General features: G+C 37.5%; 1 protein-coding gene across 2 annotated transcripts in view; it reads right to left on the bottom strand.

Moving 5' to 3' along the window:
- LOC104589213 (cycloartenol synthase 2) overlaps window positions 1-19,178 on the bottom strand; it is a 69,908-nt gene extending 50,730 nt beyond the window's left edge. Inside the window, exons 1-8 of one of the 2 annotated variants that reach the window (XM_088893736.1) lie at window positions 18,805-18,945; window positions 18,409-18,480; window positions 17,920-18,130; window positions 3,756-3,941; window positions 3,580-3,669; window positions 3,209-3,403; window positions 2,999-3,083; window positions 1,152-1,318 (exon numbers count right to left, since the gene is read on the bottom strand). In XM_088893736.1, coding sequence (XP_088749862.1) covers window positions 1,152-1,318; window positions 2,999-3,083; window positions 3,209-3,403; window positions 3,580-3,669; window positions 3,756-3,941; window positions 17,920-18,117 — 921 coding nt within the window. In that variant the 5' untranslated portion in view covers window positions 18,118-18,130; window positions 18,409-18,480; window positions 18,805-18,945. Of the gene's footprint in view, window positions 1-1,151; window positions 1,319-2,998; window positions 3,084-3,208; window positions 3,404-3,579; window positions 3,670-3,755; window positions 3,942-17,919; window positions 18,131-18,408; window positions 18,481-18,804 lie in introns of both variants that reach the window. The other variant, XM_088893737.1, reaches the window with a different exon arrangement.
- Between the last annotated feature and the right edge of the window lie 586 nt (window positions 19,179-19,764).

The following is a 19,764-nucleotide window of genomic DNA, read 5'->3' as shown; positions in this document are numbered from 1 at the left end:
ACTCTTCAGCTTGAGGGAGAGTTTTGAGAATAGCTGGTAGATGGGACAGAATTGTTTATCTTAGTGTTTATCTTTACTTATCCCTGATTAGTACTTATGTACTTATGTTTCTCTACTTTATTTAGTATGGGCCATGGATAACTAAGTCTTTTATTATTGTAACTTAAAGAGGGATGGGTTAGTCACTTTATATTCAATTGCTAAACAAGGGTCCTACTGTAATTTCATCATGATTCTTATGATCCATGAGTTTAATATAAATAATACCCTAGACAACTGGGAGATCATTCTTTTCTCTCCCAATCAGTAGTGGTGTTTTTACTCTAAACTCGCTGCCACTTTTTCTCTCTCTATTCTGCACAACCCATTTTTTGCACAAATTATAAATTAACAATTCATGTCAAACTTTTTTCTTAACAGCTCAAGGTTCTTTAGTCACATATTACGAATCTGAGAGTCATGTTGATTTTGGTGTTCAGACACATACAAATGGGTTGTTTACCCATTTTAAAGTTCCCATGTAACATAATTCCAACCTGAATTTTATACAAAAAAAGGTAATTACCCAATTTTGGTCCCAGCTAACTGGGACCTTGGGAGGGGGATTGTATACGAACCTAACCTTTGACAATTTTTTTAAAACAAATTGGCCATTCTTGGACACAAACCTGCAATTTTATGCTTGTCAGCCCAAAATTTTACCATTACACCAAGCATTGGCCCCTACCCAGAGATGTTACAAAAGGCCATTATCTATGAAGCACAATGATGAGCAATCAGGAAATGAGACAAGCATGACTAAGTTGACAATGTTGATATAAAAGTCTATAAAGATGTAAAGGGATAATTATATCAGAAATGAATATTGTGAAGGCTAAATGGTTCAGTAAATTAAGATGGTTTGGCCATGTGCGCAAAGATATCGCACTGTCAAGTTTGATTTGGAACAAGTTGAATGCTCTAGGACAAGGAAAGTCTGTAAAGGACATGGCATGAGACAGTGAAAACAGTTTTAAAAGAAATATTCTTTGACAAAATTTGTGAACCTAAAAAGACTAATATTGTGAAAGATTTATTGGAAGACCAGAAAGAACGATATCAAAGCATTATGTTATAAACCCTTGCTTTTGCATGTGCTAGATATTACAAACCTTTGCACATAGATTGCGTGCTTGATTCCAATCTACTTCATGATAGGGTACAGTATATAGCTCTTTCCTCAAAGATAAAACTGTTGGTGTTATTGGACCAACAAATCTCTTCCCATATAAATATGACATTGGCAAATAAACCATCCGGCAGTGACACCACATTCTTCCTGAATAACATAAGAAGGCAAAAAATAAGAAAAGGAAAAAACATTTAAAACTGGTGCTATAAATTAGATTGTCAGATTCACATATAGAACTAGAAGCTAGTGACCTATTAAGACACCATGTTTGGTTGCATAATACATGAGCAACATATCTGTTGAGGACAACACAATGAACGCTGCAGTATTTCTTAAAGTAGAAAATTGCCACCACTACCAAACCCAAAGCTTCTGTATCTGTGGTGACAGCTTCTGTATCTAAATACAATAATCTCTGTTACCCTGTCACATTTGTACCCTTTGGATAGGAAGAGTTCACTCTTACTAAAATCAGTATTAAACCAACTGATTCAAGCAGTACTTTAAATCATCCAAGGAATGGTTAGTGCTCAACCACAACTAATAGGCAGTGATAAGCTTAGTTTATGGTCATGAAAAAAAAATCTAGTATTCTTTATTTAGGGACCTTGATGGGATGCTTTTAAACAACTATTTGTTTCCAGTAAAGCCATCTGGCAAATTTACCAAAGGTTTTTTCTCAGAGGTTGCACACGTTTGAAATTAATTAACATCATGACATGCTGCAGTACAGGTGAAAGACAATGACAATTATTTCCATACATGTGCATAGTGTCAAGAACAGCTTCATCTGCTTTAAGTAATTAAGCTACTGAGATAGAGATGTATTGATTCTTTTAATTACAGAGTGGGAGATGTATTCATGCTTCTATTTTACAGGAGCTTCCAGGTTCCTAATTCATGATTTACTCTTTGCAGGTAGTATTTCCACTTTCCAGTTTTTTTATTGGTAACTTTGAACTTTATTAAATATGTTAAAGAATCACATATACAAAGTGTAGGGCAGATTAATTAGGCTAGCAGAGATGCCACCTACCCTTTTCCAGCTGAGTACATAAATTCAATTGCACTGTTGTCCCCCAGTAGAGATTATCCCTATTCACTCTGTCTTGCAAGTAAATCATCTAAACTACTTGCTGCTTGTGTCCATGGTCGTGCCACTTCCAAATCTCTAGCCATCACAACTTGGCTAGTCTTAAGGTATACCTATGATGCCATGTTACATTGAAGTTGTTTTTGAACCATCTTATCACAGATTTGGAGTCTCCTTCAACCTCTGTATTATGCAGAATTAGACTCTTGCAAATCTTTAAACGTCGAAGACAGCTTGCATTTCAGCTCTTGTGGCTCCCTCTCCTATTGGGCCTGAGTAGAGAGATAAGAAAGAAACTGAACTATCTCCACTTTCCAGTTTCGTTTGATGTAATATCATTGCTCTTGTGGCACATTTCTAGTTATTTGATCTTGCCTGTTTCTTAATAATTATCTTTATTTTTCCCCTCTTTGATTATTATCATGTCAAAATTCACCATTCTAATTAAATCCTTTAGCTTCACAGTTTATTGAACTGACATGATCAACTATCCACTTTTGCAAACTCCTGACCGAGTACAAATATAATTGACAGGAAACACATTGTATACTTTGAATTCACCTTGCTGATTTCTTATACCCAATTCTTGTATTCTCTTTTTTATTTTTTAATGAAATTTTCATTTACTATGTAAAAAAGAAAGTGTATATTAGATATTTAAGCAAAATCTCTGTTTACACTAGATTCAAAGAAATGAAAATTGAATGCAAATCAGAGAAAGATTCACTACACACCTGGATGGAAAGGAAGAAAATAAGGGAGCAGCCATATCTCAGGAGGTAGTGGATTGTTCCCAGACCATTCAAATGCTCCAAGTACCTAATATCATTATAGAAAAAAAATATACATAAATGCCCCAGAATACATGCTAGCATGAACATAACTGCTCAAGACAAATATCACCACCACCATCAACGGCAAGAATAAAGGGTTTAGTCTTTTACAGAGAGCCACATTTTCCCCCATGAAGTTATTGCAGTGACACCACCATGGTCAAAAATCCATTTGCGGCCTTTTTCCATCGCTCCTTCTCCATCATCAGCCCCTTCACCAAGCAACCTCAAAGTAACATAGTTCAGAGCAGTACCAAACATGGTGCTTGGGCCCTCAATGTGTAAACCCCAACCACCATCTTCATTCTACAATTCACAAGTCCCAATGTTTAGAAGGGTTTTGTGTTTCAATGTACAAACTGTGTGTGTGTGTATAAGAGAGAGAGGTAAGAATAACAGACACTAGAAACCATATAACATTAAACAGGTGTGTAAAAGAGATGCACAGGTTGCAACTTCAAAGCTGCAGGAGTTTATCTTGCCTGATGATTGTAAAGATAGCGGCACATCTCACGTTGATGTTCTTTTGACAAGACTGCATTCAGTGCTCCTGTTATATATAGGGTAATTATCTGTTCCATTAAATGAGAAAAACAGCATTAAAAATTTACAAGAAACCAAGGAGAGGAAAGAAATCTGTTTAAGGTTCAATACTTACCAATCCAGGTAATAGAAACATAGGGCCACCATAGTCCCCTGGCCAGTGTCCATCATGTGCCTGGATGGTCGAGTAGAAACTGATAGCCCTTTTCAAAGTGATTTTCACAGCCTCATCAGTAACATCTTCTGAATCTTTTACTTTAACTTGAGGTAAGATTGTACTTTGTGGATTCTCCTTTGCAAACTAAGTTTTTTAAAAATCAAAGGGTCAACATGAGAGTGTAACATGAAACATCAGAAACCTTACCTAGTCTCTTTTCCATATTTTACATTGAGTGAAAGCAGTAATAATATATCAAGAATGTAAATTCCTTTTTCATTCCTAAATATGGAGAGGTGAATTTTTTTATCAATAATTTGAAGATATGAATTCTAATGCAAAATGAAGTACATACGATAATTATGAACACAACTGCTTGCTATTTTTTCCTTTCTATTTTCTAGATTTTCCTGTATTTGGGCAACAGGATTTTTCTAGTATTTGGACATCAGACCCATGTGGAATCCACAGGTATGTTTCTTTTTTTTTCTGAACAAGTATTGTATTTGATCATTATGGGCCATGTACAGTGAGATACATGCATATATTAGGTCTGTACATTAGTCATACCAAAAACTGAGCTCCTAGAACAAACAGCAAGCCCTCTAAGAAAATACTAAACTTTGTTCAAAAAAATTGTGCCGAGGAATGCCCTAAAACTTAACATCAGATAGCCAAGAATGAAGAGTTACAACAGCCCTCTGTATAATCTCTTCGTGAGATGCAGCCTTGTTCTCAAAGATTCTGTGATTTCTCTCCTTCCATACCACCCACATCAACATCAAGGGTATGGTATTCCAGAGGATTTTGTTGAAGTATGTTTCTTTTAGTTCATATTTAATTGTTTTTGAGTCACTGTATCAGCTGTCCAGTTAGCAGGCCGCTTTACATGTCATTAGTTATTACTGTAATAAGCAGTTTAATAAATTTACTTGCTAATAAGGCAAGCCATGACCATAAGTCCATGACTATAGTGCTTCCAATTACAGAGATGAATGAGAATTTTAGTTTATTGTTGCTGCACCACCTTGGTTTTTGTGATGTTTTCTAACACCTAACAGTAATTCCTAGTCAAGGTTATTTTCCATATTATGCTTCTTTCTATTACTTCATTTATGGTTGCTACCGAATACCTGTTTGTTAAAGGAAAGCCTAGGGATGTTGGGAAACTTTCAGCACACATTTATCTCAACTCTGGATATTTTTTATTGTTAATAAAGGTAGCTGTGGCTAGCCTAACAGTGTAGTGCCTAGGTTTTGTGTCCAGACCCAGCCCAGGCCTGGCATGGTATGCATAATATATATAAGGTTGTACTGTTGTAGGCCCACAGTCCATTCCTGCCTTGCCCATGATCCACCCTACTAAAGGGGTATATTGCAACATTGAAACTCCAAAATAGTTTGGAAAGTCTTTCTATATCTTTTCTAGCAGACTCCCAATGAATGCAGGTGTCTGTTTTATTTTTGACCTTTAGTCCTTTGAACACATGTGTGAAACCCTTCAAGTCCAATTAAGGGGCCGTTTGATAATAACTGAAGTAGTTAAACTGAATGGCTCATTGCTTTGACTTTGGCGAACAAGATGGTGATTTTCTTATAATAAATAAAATTTCATTAAAAACAAAAAGAAAGTACAAGGGGAAGGTAATGAGAAATCACCGAAGAGAAGAAATAGCAAACCCAACAACAGGTACAAAACGCTCACACCCAACACAAGACCCACACAAACAGAAATGACTCAGAGAAACAACAACTCTCGGCCACTCAATTATAGAACAAAGCAAACAAAACAACTCCAGAAATTCCTCTCAGAAACAAGATCATACCCCCCTCCCATCGAGTTCCTCTTCCTGACTGTTGAAGATTTAGTCAGTTTTGTGTTGTTTTAGGAGTAGTTGTTTTATGTTAATTGTTAGATAGGAAGTGGGGACCACAGCAGTTATGTCGGGTCCATTATTTATTATTTCTTTAAGTCTTTTATGTGCTTTTTAGTGTTTGCCGCCCTATAAGGGCATATTAGTCATTGTATTCTTCTTATATTTCTAATATAAATATTAAGTGAAGGGGGCAGCAAGATATAGCTCTCTTTTCTTTCTCAAGTTCTCTTCTCTCTTTCTTCTCTTCTTCAAGAAAATATTTTTTCTTTCATAATTTTTTTAATTCAGCAGATTTCTACTTGGTATCAGAGCTTCGGCTAGGGTTCTTGGAGTTTTCTCATGCAGCCCTAGATCGGCTGACTGCATGTGGTGATGAAGGGCTAATCGATCTACTACAAATTGCCCAGTTCTTGGATTTTTTGGTGAGATCTAGTCATCATGAAGGTGATCTACTTTTTGGCATCAAAATTAGGAAGAACCAGAGTACGGGGAAGAGTCCTAGAAAAGCTGGACTCTTGAGCTGATCTTGGGCGCTTAGGTATTGTTGGATTTCTCTTGTTTTTCTGTAGGGGGAGGTTAGGTTTATGGAGTTTTCTGGGCCTCCTAGAGTGGCCAATTCACTTTTCTCTCTGGTGGGAGACAATGGGAGCAGAGAGATTTATCTCCGAATAGGGTTTTTTTCTTCTAGAAGGGTTTGTTCCTATGTGTGTGAATCGAATTGCTCTTGGAGGCTCTCAACATTTTTTTCTTATTGTTGAACTGTTTGAAGTATGATGGAGAGTTGGAGTACCGAGTTGAAGTCCACCGGTACCATGGGACTGGGTGTTGGAGGTAGTAGTGATATTTTTTGGTCTAGAATCATTACTACAGTGAAGCTTGATGGTACAAATTATTTAGAATGGGCACAATCAATCAAGATGGCTATTGGTGCCCGTGGAAAATTAGGGTACATCATTGGGGAGGAGAAGAAACCTGATACAAATTCCTCTCAATGGGTACAGGAGAATTACATGGTGATGTCCTGGCTGTGTAATTCTATGTTACCTCACATTGGCAAAAATTTTCTATGGGCTAATACTGCAAAGGAGAATGTTGCCAGAGCCTATCAGTTAAGGAATCGGGTGATTAGTATAAAACAAGGAGATAAACCCCTTGCCATGTATTTCTCCATGCTGAAAACCCTTTGGTAGGAGATAAATCACTTAGAAACTGTGGTGTGGGAAAGTGTAAATGATGCAACAACCTATCAAAAACTAGTAGAGAAAAATAGGGCTTTTGAGTTCTTGGCAAGGTTAAACCCTGAATTCAACATTGCTAGGCAGCATATCCTTTCTAGAGAGAGTATGACACTCTCTCAAGCCTATGCCTTTGTTTTTGGAAAGGAGAGCAAGAGGAATGTCAAGCTGAGACAGCCTGGGATTGACCAATCTGCTATGGTTAGTACAACCAAACCTAAGCCAACTGGAAACAAGGGGAGTAGTGAGACTAGGAGGGAGGATAAGGACTTAGTGTGTGATTATTGTAAGAAACCTAAGCATAACAGAGACACTTGTTGGAAGCTCCATCCACATCTTATACCTGCTCGGATCAAGAACAAGAAGGGAAATGCAAATGTGACCACTACAGGAGACTCTTCGGCCCCCCTTTCCCAAACTGATTGGGAGTCCATTGCAGTAGCAGCAGTTAGAACAGAACTCGAAAGGTTTGGACAGCTTATGAGTAAGAAAGATTCAACTAGTTCTAGCCCTTCAAATGGACAACAAAGTGCAGGAGTCAACTACACCACCTCTTTTGCTCATACAAGTAGTTCATATGCAACTGCAAATTTTGCATTTACTTCAGGTAAGGAGGGACCTCCCTAGATTATAGACTCAGGAGCATCTGAGCACATGACTAATATACCTACCCTTTTTAGTTCTTATCAGTTGTGCTCTGGTAGAGACAAAGTCTCTACAACAGATGGTTCACATATTCCCAATGCTAGGAAGGGGACAGTTAGAGTGGCCAATGACATTACTTTATCTTTTGTCTTACATGTCCCCAAACTTCTTACAACCATCTTTTTGTTAGTTCTTTGACAAAAAATTTGAATTGTTCAATGACCTTCCTTCCTGGTAATTGTGTTTTGCAAAATCTGGAGTCAAAAAAGATTATTGGGAGTGATCGTGAGGTGAATGGAGTCTACCTTTGGGATGAGATCCCGAGTCATCAGACCCACCATGTTAGCAGCAGCAGTAGTAGTGGATCAGAGTCAATGAGTCAGATTATGCTCTGTCATAATCAATTGGGTCATCTTTCTTTTAGTTCATTAAAATTCCTTTTTCCAAAATTGTTTGAGTTTGTCCAGTTATCTACCTTAGAGTGTGAGAGTTGTCAGTTGGGAAAGCATTGTAGACATCCTTTTAAATCAAGTAATAAAAGAAGTGCTTTTGCTTTTGATGTTATTCACACTGATGTACGGGGACCATATCATATTCCTTCCATGGGTGGCTACCGTTATTTCCTCTTGTTTGTGGATGATTATACACGGTATTCTTGGACATATTTGATGAGGTTCCTAACTTAGTACGACAGTTCCACCAGATGATTCTCACACAATTTGGAGTAAGAACTAAGGCCTTCAGATCGGATAATGCCAAGGAGTATTTTGAGAAAGATTTGACCACATATTTTTTGGAACATGGTATAATTCATCAAAGTAATTGTGCATATACACCGCAACAAAATGGAGTAGCAGAGAGAAAAAATAGACACATTGTGAAGGTGGCAAGAAGTCTTATAGTGTGTGATTCAGTTCCTATTCATTTCTGGGGAGACGCATTTCTTACAGTCATACACTTGATTAACCGTATTCCTTCACGTACTTTGGGGTTTAAGGTACCATTCAGTCTTCTTTTTCCAGATGGGGAGATGTTTCACATACCTCTAAGGGTTTTTGGGTGTGTTTCCTTTATTCACATTCTTGGCCCCTATCGCAAGAAATTGGATCCTAAGGCCAAGAAATGTGTTTTCCTTGGGTATGCTCAAAACCAAAAAGGGTATTGTTGTTCTGACCCTATGTCAAAGAGTAGATTTGTCACTATGGATATTACTTTTTTTGAGTCTACCTTCTTTCTCTCGAGTGGTTCTCCTCAGGGGGAGAGTCTTGGGGAGGAGAACTCACAGTCTATTCCTCTTCCTGTTTCCTTTATGCCCCAAGTTTTACCATCAGCACTTCCATCAGTTCCATTACTTGAACCACTACGGGTAGCCTCACAGCACTATCAACACCACCAGACGATGGTTGACTCCACACATGCTCAACCAGTAGAACCCACACCACTCTCCATCTGTCCTTCTAAGGCTCCAGATTCAGCAAATATAGTTCCAAGTATTCCCCTTGAGCCTAAGCCTGTTATTTTTTCTAATGATAATGTTCTTGTACATAACACTATTGTTGCAATTGATCCCATTAACCTTGATCTTCCCATTGCACTTCGCAAAGGGAAGAGAAAGTGTACAGCCCATTGCATTTCACACCATCTCTCCTACAGTGCCTTATCACCCTCCTACCAAGCTTTCCTTTTTTCCCTGGACTTTGTGTTGATACCTAGGAATGTTACTGAAGCTCTCTCCAAACCTGAGTGGAAAACAGCCATGAAAGAGATGGAAGCCTTAGTTAAAAACCAAACTTGGGAAATAGTTGATCTTCCTCCAGACAAGGAGAAAGTCGGATGTAGATGGGTGTTCACTGTGAAGTGCAGGGCCGATGGTAGGATAGAGAGGTACAAGGCAACATTGGTTGCAAAAGGGTATACTCAGACCTATGGCATTAATTATCTGGAAACCTTTGCACCGGTTGCTAAAATGAGTTCAATCCATATCCTCGTGTCTCTAGCAGCCACCTATTCATGGCCCCTATTTCAGCTTGATGTTAAAAATGCATTCCTCAATGGTGATTTGCAGGAGGTATATATGGACATTCTAGCAGGTTTTTATGAAAATGTTGGTTAAGGAAAGATTTGTAAACTGAGAAAATTGTATGGCCTGAAATAGTCACCTAGGGCTTGGTTTGACAGGTTCAAAGGGGCACTTACCCATTTTGGGTACACGCAAACCCAATCTAATCACACCCTCTTTGTGAAGAGGAGAGATAAACTTGTGTCAATCCTGATTGTGTATGCAGATGATATAGTGGTCACAAGAAATGATCTGAAGGAGATTGATGCTCTCAAAAAAATCATTGCAGCAAGAATTTGAGATCAAAGATCTTGGTGAGCTCAAATATTTCTTGGGGATTGAGGTTGCAAAATCCAAGCATGGGATCTTCATTTCTCGGAGAAAGTATGTACTAAACCTATTGCGGGAGACTGGAAAGTTGGGAACCAAACCAGCCGACACTCCTATTGATCCAAATCGTAGAATTAATGTTGTGGATGGTGAGTTGGTAAAGGATGTGGGGAGATATCAAAGAATGATGAGCCGACTGTTATATTTGTGTGTGACATGACCATATATTTCTTATGTCGTCAGTGTTGTGAGTCAATACATGCATGCACCTCGAGTTCAGCACTGGGAAGCTATTGAGAGAATACTTGCATACCTGAAGAAGCAACCCAGCAGTAGTATCCTTTTCTCAGATCATGAAAATCTAAAGCTGGAATCTTGTACAGATGTAGACTGGGTAGGTTGCTTAGATGACAAGAGTATGTACCTTCGTAGGTGGAAACTTGATCTCATAGAAGAGTAAAAAACAGGCAGTTGTGGCTAGGTTAAGTGCAGAGGCTGAATATAGATCAATGGCTCATGGTGTCTTAGAACTACTTTGGGTTAGATCCCTATTAAGCGAGATTGGGGTAAAAGCAGAGGAACCTATGATGCTATACTATGACAATCAAGTTGCAACCAATATTGCCCACAATCCAATTCAGCATGACGGCACAAAACATTGAATTTGATAGGCACTTCATAAGAGAAAGGGTAACAACTAGAGAATGTGTGACATTTACTCCCGATTTGAGGGGGAGTGTTGAAGATTTAGTCAGTTTCGTGTTGTTTTAGGAGTAGTTGTTTTATGTTCATTGTTAGATAGGAAGTGGAGACCACAGCAGTTATGTTGGGTCCATTATTTATTATTTATTTAAGTCTTTTATGTGCTTTTTAGTGTTTGCCACCCTATAAGGGCATATTAGTCATTGTGTTCTTCTTATATTTCTAATATAAATATTAAGTGAAGGGGACGGCAAGATATAGCTCTCTTTTCTTTCTCAAGTTCTCTTCTTTTCTTCTTCTCTCTTTCTTCTCTTCTTCAAGAAAATATTTTTTTCTTTCATAATTTTTTTAATTCAGCAGATTTCTACTATTCTCCTTCGGTCCACTTCTCACCCCCTTCCCTTAGAATTGACTTTTTACATCTCTCCCTACTTTTCTCAAATTATTCGAAAGCTCTTGTAGTGAAGGCCTCACCACCCAAGCAAAATAATCCTAAAGTCTTACCAACCCCCACATCCTTATCTGCAAGTATCTTCACATCCAAACCTCCTTCATGCTTTGCTTCCAAAAACTTGCCAACCTCTAGTTCCTCGTCCACACTAAAATTAAAACCCATACTACCTGAACTCCACTTCTCAAATCCTTGAACCAAACCACCATCTCTCCCCAAAACCTCATTCCTTTCCTCCTTTTCCTTATCCCCAAAAACCAAACTCCTTTCCCCCTCATCTTCAAATTGATTCTTTGCACACGCTTCCTTGTTGCTATTTCCATGCGAGGCCAGCACCTCCTCAACCTCACCCCTCTGACATGAATTCTTCAACTTTCTCCCCTTTCTCTTTTTTTTTTTTTTTGATAAATCTTTCTCCCATTTCTCTTATATAATCTTTTATGTTTATTACTTAGACCTACCCCAACTAGGCCTTCAATAATCTCAAACCTTGGACACATGAACAATTTGAAATTTGTTTGACACTCTATTTTTAGATCCTTTTCAGTGTCATAGTGAGCAACTTAACTTTGCCAGGCTTCTTCCTCCTCTGGCCCAAATCAATCCCAAGATTTCCAACAAAAACTTCGGATACCAATAGTTCATTCCTTTCAAAAGCATTTACTTCTAAGTTTTTCACCCCTCGATCTCATTGGTTGAAACACACTCTCCCTCCTCCACATCTTCATATTCAACAACAAACACCACTCCCTCTTTGTCCTCCTCAGCCACCGTAATGCCACTTTTGATAGATAGACCAACGTTTGATACCTCAACTTCCCCTTTTTCACCTTTTTCACCTGTCTTGCCCTCCCTGAGTAGAAACCCGCTTCTCGAACACCCTATCTTCTTCCCCTATCACCATGCCATCCCCTTTATTCACTTGTTTGAGAGTTGCCTCTTTTCCCTTACCCCCTCCCCCTCCGAATGCGCAGGAGAGAGAAAAAATCTCTACATAATCAATGACTGAGGTGGGACCACTTAACTTATTCAGCTCGTTCCAATCTTCACCATTTGCAACCTCCAATGCTTCGATCCTCACACCTGACTCAAACTCTTGGTCGTGTCGAGGCTCCTGCTTGTCTTCACATAAATCAAAATGGTCTTCAACCCCTTCCGAGATTTTCTCGACCTGAGCATCTGAATTAGGCTTCTTGTCTTCACATAATACAACAAAATATTCAGCAGTAAGGATCAATAAAAAATATTTAAGGGTATAGCAATAAACACAAAAAGTCATTCAGCCCTTATGAATCTTCCACCATCATCTCAGCCCTTATGAATAAAAAATATTTAGCTCATGTGTAATCTGAATTCCTTGCAAGACCACCATCATCTCAGCCCTTATGAATCTTCCACTCTCATTGGTTCCAAATACAAAGCAACAACGTGTCTTTCAGTCATCCTACCACCAACTTAGGACTTGTGTTGCTTTGGCTGCTACCATCAAAATTCAGTTTCATGAATCCTTTGGAGGGAGGCATCCGTACCAAGGTTGGTCTTTCCTTTCTGGCAGAACTCCTTGCCACAGAATACCAATTCCTCCAAAGATCATCAAAGGAGAAGAGTGACAATGAATCAAAAGTTCTGATCCAATGTATTCCCCTAGTAACCAGACACTCTTTTATCATGTCCTTGCTTCTCTCTTTTTCTGGGAAGATTCATGCATTTCTTTCCTCCCAAGCAATAATCAAAGCAGCTCTTATATACCTCCACATTATTCTTCCCCTTTTCTTGGGCCAACTGAACACAAACAGGTCAAACAAAAGGCTTACCTCTGTTGGCAAAATCCACCTGCACCCAAATAAAGAGAAACACCAATTCCAAATGTCAGCAATAAAAGGATAGGAAAGTATTCCTTAAATTTTAATGGAAGTTACCGTTTCCCATAAAAAAAAAGGATAGGAAAGTAGGCGGTGAGAACAACTCTCACCATTAGACCGGCAGAGGATGCACCAATTTGGGGATAAGCACATCTCTTTTTCAATTCCCAATGTCATGATTTAAGTTCAACTGCTCAAACTTAAACACACCTACCAAAACCCTCTTTGTTAGCTTCATTAGTTTCCTATCCTTTCGTAGAACTTCATAAAGTCCATAATTTGAACTGCAAACGTATTGCTAAGATGTGATATGCCCTATATAATAGCATCCCTCACTCTGAATAATCCATTTTTTATCAGCAGAAATATTTTATTTATTATTAAGTTTGAACCACAAAAAATTAGTACAACTTGGCGATGGGAGTGTCGTTCCCATCTTTGAATCCCAAATTAGAACAATTTTCAATCCCAAGTTACATAGCCACCCAAAATAGTTGTTGCCTTAAGGCCCCTTGTTTGGCAAGGGAATCAGCTAGTCCATTTGCACTCCTTCTGACCCAATTGAATTCAGCCTCTATATCCTTTGCAATCTGTTCCACTTCGCTAACCACATGTTTGAAAGTCCAAGGGATACGTCTGTTGTAACTTGCCCATGAAATGACTACTTTTGAATCTCCTTCCACCTCAATTTGCCTAATCCCAACTGTTTAGCTAGCTTGAGACCTTGTAGCAATGCCAGCAATCAGGCCTCAAGGAATTTCCAGTGCCATTGGCCCTGGAAATAAAGCCAAGATTCTCCTTTCAGAGTTTCTGATTACTCCTATACCAGACAAACCTGGGTTTCCAAGGGAACTCCCATCAAAGTTCAGTTTGATTTTGTTGCCTTCTAGAGGTTTCCAATCCACACTTACTTTTTACCCAATGAGCAACCTTCACCTTTATGTTGTCTATCACTTCCTCTAGTGTCCTGCTTTTCTCAAAGAAGATCCTATTATTCCTTTCTTCCCAAACCACCCAACAAATTGCTGCCTTCGTAGCTCTCCACATTATTTCCCCTCTTTTCTTTGGTTGTTTCAAGAAGTCAAGGATGAATAGGCCCACCACATCTTGAGGGGGAACCCACCTGCAGCCAAAGAGAACACAAGAAAAAAAAAAAAAAAAAACACCCAAATTTGATGCACAAAGGTACAGGAGAATAATGAATCAGATAGAGCCTCACCACTTTCCTTACAAAGGGAGCACATGTGAAGAGAAAGGCAAGCATAAGGCCTTCTTTGCAACATATCACAAGTATTTACCTTACCGATGAAGATTTCCCAGTAGAGGGCTTAAATTTTTGAAGGGATAGGCTTACTCCATATTTCTTTCATAGGGAAGTCTCCTACTAGGAGGTTAGCCAAGGCAAGTACTCTGAAAAAAGAGGAACAAGTGAAGAGACCATCCGAAGAGCCTAACCAAACTCTAGAATCCTCCAGGGACAGGTCTAGAAAAAACTTGCCCTAACAAGTCCAGAAAATGGATTAAGGACTCACATTCATTTTCCCTTAAGCTTCTTCTAAAACCCAAGTTCCTTTTTTTTATAATCAGCAAAGGTAACTTTTATTAATCGTAATGTGAAAATTGAGCTTACAAATTTATGGGTAGTTTACCCACACCCATATGGTAAACAGATACAACTAAAAATGCAATCCCCCAAAATCAGCCTTAAAGTCAGGGATGGCAATTTCGCGGGAATTTTTGGGTATCCAACCCGTCCTGACCCTAATAGGACCCGTTTATCAAAACCCTATAGGGTTTGGGACGGATTTGGGTTTTGATTTTAGGGCATCCGATACCCAATACCCGGGATGCATAAATATGAACCTATTATATTATATATCATGCACAAATTTATAACTTTTGAGTACTAAGATAATTATTCTATTATTAATATTTTATTTGTATAAATTTCTTGGGATTAAAATCATCATTTGATGTAAATTTGGATTTGATAGATTGTTTATTTCATTTAGTTACAAAATGCTAATTTTAAATATTATTTCTTTTAATTTTTAGTTGGAATTGTTAATCATATACATGTATTGATTGTTTTGATGAACACAAAAGTTAATAAAATCTATTTTATTTCATTAAATAACAGAAAAGGTGAGATGGCTTAGTGGCTTAAAGTAGTATTAAGAGATTTGGTGCTATCATTAATTGATCCGAGTTCAAGTCACACTATAAGCATTAAGAAATTTTTTTTAGTAGAAAACGTTTAGTCAAGGGGTTTAATGGGTGGGATGGGTCGGGACGGGTTTAACGGGTTTGGGAAATTGAGAGGAAAAGTTAGACGGGTTTGGAATCAGGGACACATAGGGGTTTGGGAATGGGTAGGGCAGTTTGCACGAGTACCCTACCCATTGCCATTCCTACTTAAAGTTTAGCCCAAAATAAGTGCTGCCTGTTTGCCGGTGTGCCCCCCGTTTAGCTAATGTATCTATCATGCCATTTGCAGTTCTTCTCATCCATTTAAATGTAACACTCAGTTCCCTTGTTATCATTTAAATTTCTCTAATCCTTTTCCTGTACACCCAAGGGGTTTGGCAATGAAATTTTGTCCAGGAAATCACCACCTGAAAGTCTGCTTCCACTTCTAACCTTTGGAAGCCAAGCTGTTTTGCAGGTTTCAGCTCTTGAAGCAAAACCATTAGTTCTGCTGTCAGTGAATCCCCTTGCTCTACAGCACCTAAGTAGAGTGCTAGTACCTCACCTCCTGTACCTCAGAATACACCCCCTAACCCAAGTTCCAATTTACACCATTTGATAAGGTGTTCCCAAAAAAGACACAGTTTCACACTTAAAGTTTAAAAGAGCAAAGAGTTCAGGAATTGGTCTTTAAGTGGGGCTTCCCCTAACCATAGATTTTCCCACAAATGTACTTTATTACCCCATCCCACATCAAACCGGATGGGATTAAGGAAACTAGGGTAGACTTCATGTATTGCACTCTGAATAGTCCATTTTCCCAACTTAAAACCTCTTTTAACATTCTGTAATTGAAATGAACAATTGCTTTTTTTATCAATAACTGAAATTTTTCATTAAATTTATAAAAGAAGATTACAAGGAATGCAGAAATGAATGGATATAAAGCAGCTTATCTCCAATAACAAGATTTTACAACTGAGCCCAAAACATTTAAGTCCTCTCCAATCCATGTTTTGCCATAGAATCAGCCATGCTGTTAGCCATCCTTTGCACCCATTGAATTTTAATATCCGCTGATCCCCTCCCCTGATTATCCATTTAAACTTTTTGAACTCATTGTTGTATATCCACAAATGATTCCCTTTGTTTAAAAGCTACTTGATCACTAGTGTTTTGAATCTCCTTCAATAATCAATTTATGCACATTCAGCTCCTTTGCTCTAGTTACACCTTCCAAAACTGACAACACTTCAGCCTTTGAGGAATCTCCAATAGAAATCAAACCTTAAAACAGAACCAGCACATGCCCTATTTCATTCTGGAGTGCACCTCCTACACCTGAAGGTCCAAGGCTCCCTCTACTGCTGCCATCAAAGTTGAGTTTTATGTACCCAACCTCCTAAATGAAAATTTTCTTTTAGACTCTTGTCTGAAAAAATAAAGTTGTATCAGAGGAAAGCACAGCTGTATTGGAGGCTTTAAGCATAGGATAGAATGTACTGTTCTTATACGATGTATTTGGTGCTATGCACATGGTTTTCCTTATTTGAGTTTGTCATATGAAGGTATGTCTTTAACTTTTAATTTCTCATTCATCATAAACAGAACTGTACTTCTACGATGTATTTGCTGCTATGCACTTGATTTCCCTTATTTGAGTGTGTCATATGAAGAAGGTGTACCTTTAACTTTTATTTTCACATTCACCATAAATAAAGCTTCTTTAATAATGTTACTCATAAAAAAAGACCACATCAAGTTCAAGGGATGTCTTCAACTTTGAACTCTCCAAACTTCTTTTTCTTTGATAAATAAAAGGGATGTCTTCAATAAAGCTTCTTTTTCCTTTTTATATAAAATTTAAAAAAAAAAAAAGCATGGTGCATTTTTTGTGCATTTGTTCTACATTTGCACTACCATATTCCTAGGTAGTGCAAATAATATAATATAAATATTCACTTGTGATAAAATACTCTAGGCCTGGCAAGCAAGAGAATGCAGCTTGAAATCTTAGAGCAGCCACTTTGTGAAAAAAAAAAAAAAAATGCCAAAGGTTAGGACCATATCCAGTCTACCCCTACCAAGACCCCAAATAGTTGGGACCAACATTGGTAATGGTTTTTTACAATACTATACTTGCCATCATCATCACCCAAGCCTTATCCCAACTATACTTTACTTACCAATAGATAGATAGATATCATTCATTAGAATGGATAGTAAATAGCTAGGATAATCCTCAATTGAGTACATAAGGTGTTCCAAGACAAAGATCTTAAGACATCCTAGAAAATTACATTACTAACTTGCACTTTCAAGATGTTTTAATTAATTTATATATTTAATTTCAGAAAAGAAACAATAAAATGCAAAAAAATGCTTGTTACATTTTGAGTATGGGGTTTCTAAATTTATACTCCTTGAATGAGTTAGAGCAAAATCAAGTAAACTTGGAGTATGAGAGGCTTGGGTTTTGGGTGGTAGAAGGTCTAGTTGGCAAGTTAAACGAAATATGAACTCTAGAGCATGTCTAATTCTCTTTTTGGAAATTCTATGACCATTGACACAAGCTGAGATTACAAACAACGGTCAACAACAAACAAAGAATACAATTTCCTAGTCACACATCTAGTTAATTAATAGAAAATTATAGAAGGGCGGATAGCCCGGATTAAAGAAAACACGTCTCCAATGCCTTAACGTCACGAGGCTTCTTCCTAAAACCCAAAAAATAAATAAATAAATAAAAGCAGCTCTCTTCTTTCTTTCACCTGAATCCTCATGAGAAGGTCTGAACTATGCTTCTTCTCGAACCGACGCTTCTGGAAACCTTCTCGAGCCTTCTCAACCTCCATAATCTCCTCCGGCGTTCCAAGCTTGGGGTCGAACTCCCATACTTGTCTTCCGACGTGATTGTTTGTTGTCCGAAGCCACGAGTTTCCTCCTTCGGCGATTTTAAGCCTCCACATTATGATCAAATAACTGAAAAATCCAGTAAACAGAAATGCAGTTGCTTTTAACTAAAATCTCTTACTAAAATCAATCTCAAAATGTAAGTCCAACAACCGAAAAGGAAAAATCTTCTGAAATTCCTCGAAATCAATGAAAGCATGGACTGCATTATGGTAAATATTGTAAGAAACAGAGAAACCTGTTCAAATTTCCTGCTCTTTTTTTGCTACCAAAAAAAAAAAAAAAAAACAGTTCGAGATTTTCTCCAAAATCTGCAATTGAATGAAAAACTACGCGATCAATTTTACCTTCGTGATGATGAGATTTCTTTCTTCTTTCTTCCTGCGCGAACTCACTCAGAGTTACAGCAGCTTCTCCGACTTCATATGTGAAGCATGTGGCAACAATGGATTTTAATAATCAAATAATAAACTATTTGTTATTTACTAAAATATTCCTATAAATTTACGTTTTGCTAAAACTTACCCTAAAGTTAACTTTATACTAAAACTCTCCTAATAGTTGCAATCGATTTACTTAATCGACCTTCTCTCAACAATCTTGTTTATTGACGTTTGAAAATGATAACTTGAACACTTCTACCGAGTTAAAAATAATTAGGGCAAATTTTATTTTACTACCACTTTGGGGTAGTAAAATGTTAAAATTACTTTTCAAAACATTTTTAGTTCATTATCTTCTACCTTAAGACTGAATCGGTTGAGGTTTTTGAGCTTCAAACTGCATCGTCTTCCATTAGACAATTGGAAGCCATGAAAATGGAGCTTGAATCTTCTCTCATCACGGTCCTCTGCTTCATCTCCCTCACCTTTCTTCTCTCTTGTCTCACCCCAAGCCTGCAATAAAACCCGCAGCGACCAATTAATCAGGTACCCATTTGGCAGCAACCCTGGGTATGGCGTGTCAGCATGTCGACACCCAGCCAGCTAACGATGTTCTCAAGCTCATGCCTCGTGATTTTCCCGTCCCCTTCTCTATCAATGAACTAACGCTTCGATGAGCTGGAAGTGGAAAACCACCTGTAAATCGGACCAGTCGCTAAATATCTCATGGGAGTGAGAATGGAGGACGCTTTTGCATGTTTTATTCTAAAATTTAAAAACTAAACATGTAACAGAAAAATTGAATGGGTTTTATGGACATGATAAATCATCCAAATATTTATTATTAGAATTTAAATCATAGAAAAAAATTAGAGAAAATAAAGAAATATTATAAACTAAAAATAATAAATAAATAAATTAAATTTTTCACATAATATTTTCAGTCTTAGTTCTACAGCATACTCAACCTATAGGGTTAGATTACATAAAATTGAAGAAATTATCTATATATTATATATTATTCAGAAAATTAAAATATTAAAAAAAATTAACTATTTAGAAGAAATTTCAATTGATCTATGGATATGGTAGATCATCCATAAATGTACAACATAATCAATTTTTAGAGGTAGATCACAAGAAAAACCTAAAATTTTCATTTCTTTTAGATTTTTTAATATTCTGGAATTTTTTCAAATATTCACAAAGATCTACTTATAGAAAAAAAATAAGTGGGATTTTTTGCACAAGAATAGCATACCAACATACATAAAGATGTTTCTAAGCATCCAAACTAAAAAAACACAAAAGTATTTGGTG

This window comes from Nelumbo nucifera, chromosome 8, assembly GCF_055504915.1.
Source record: "Nelumbo nucifera cultivar China Antique chromosome 8, China Antique-T2T, whole genome shotgun sequence".
Lineage (NCBI taxonomy): Eukaryota > Viridiplantae > Streptophyta > Magnoliopsida > Proteales > Nelumbonaceae > Nelumbo > Nelumbo nucifera.
The sequence above is the reverse complement of the archived record's forward strand: the minus strand, read 5'-3'. Positions and strand labels throughout refer to the sequence as shown.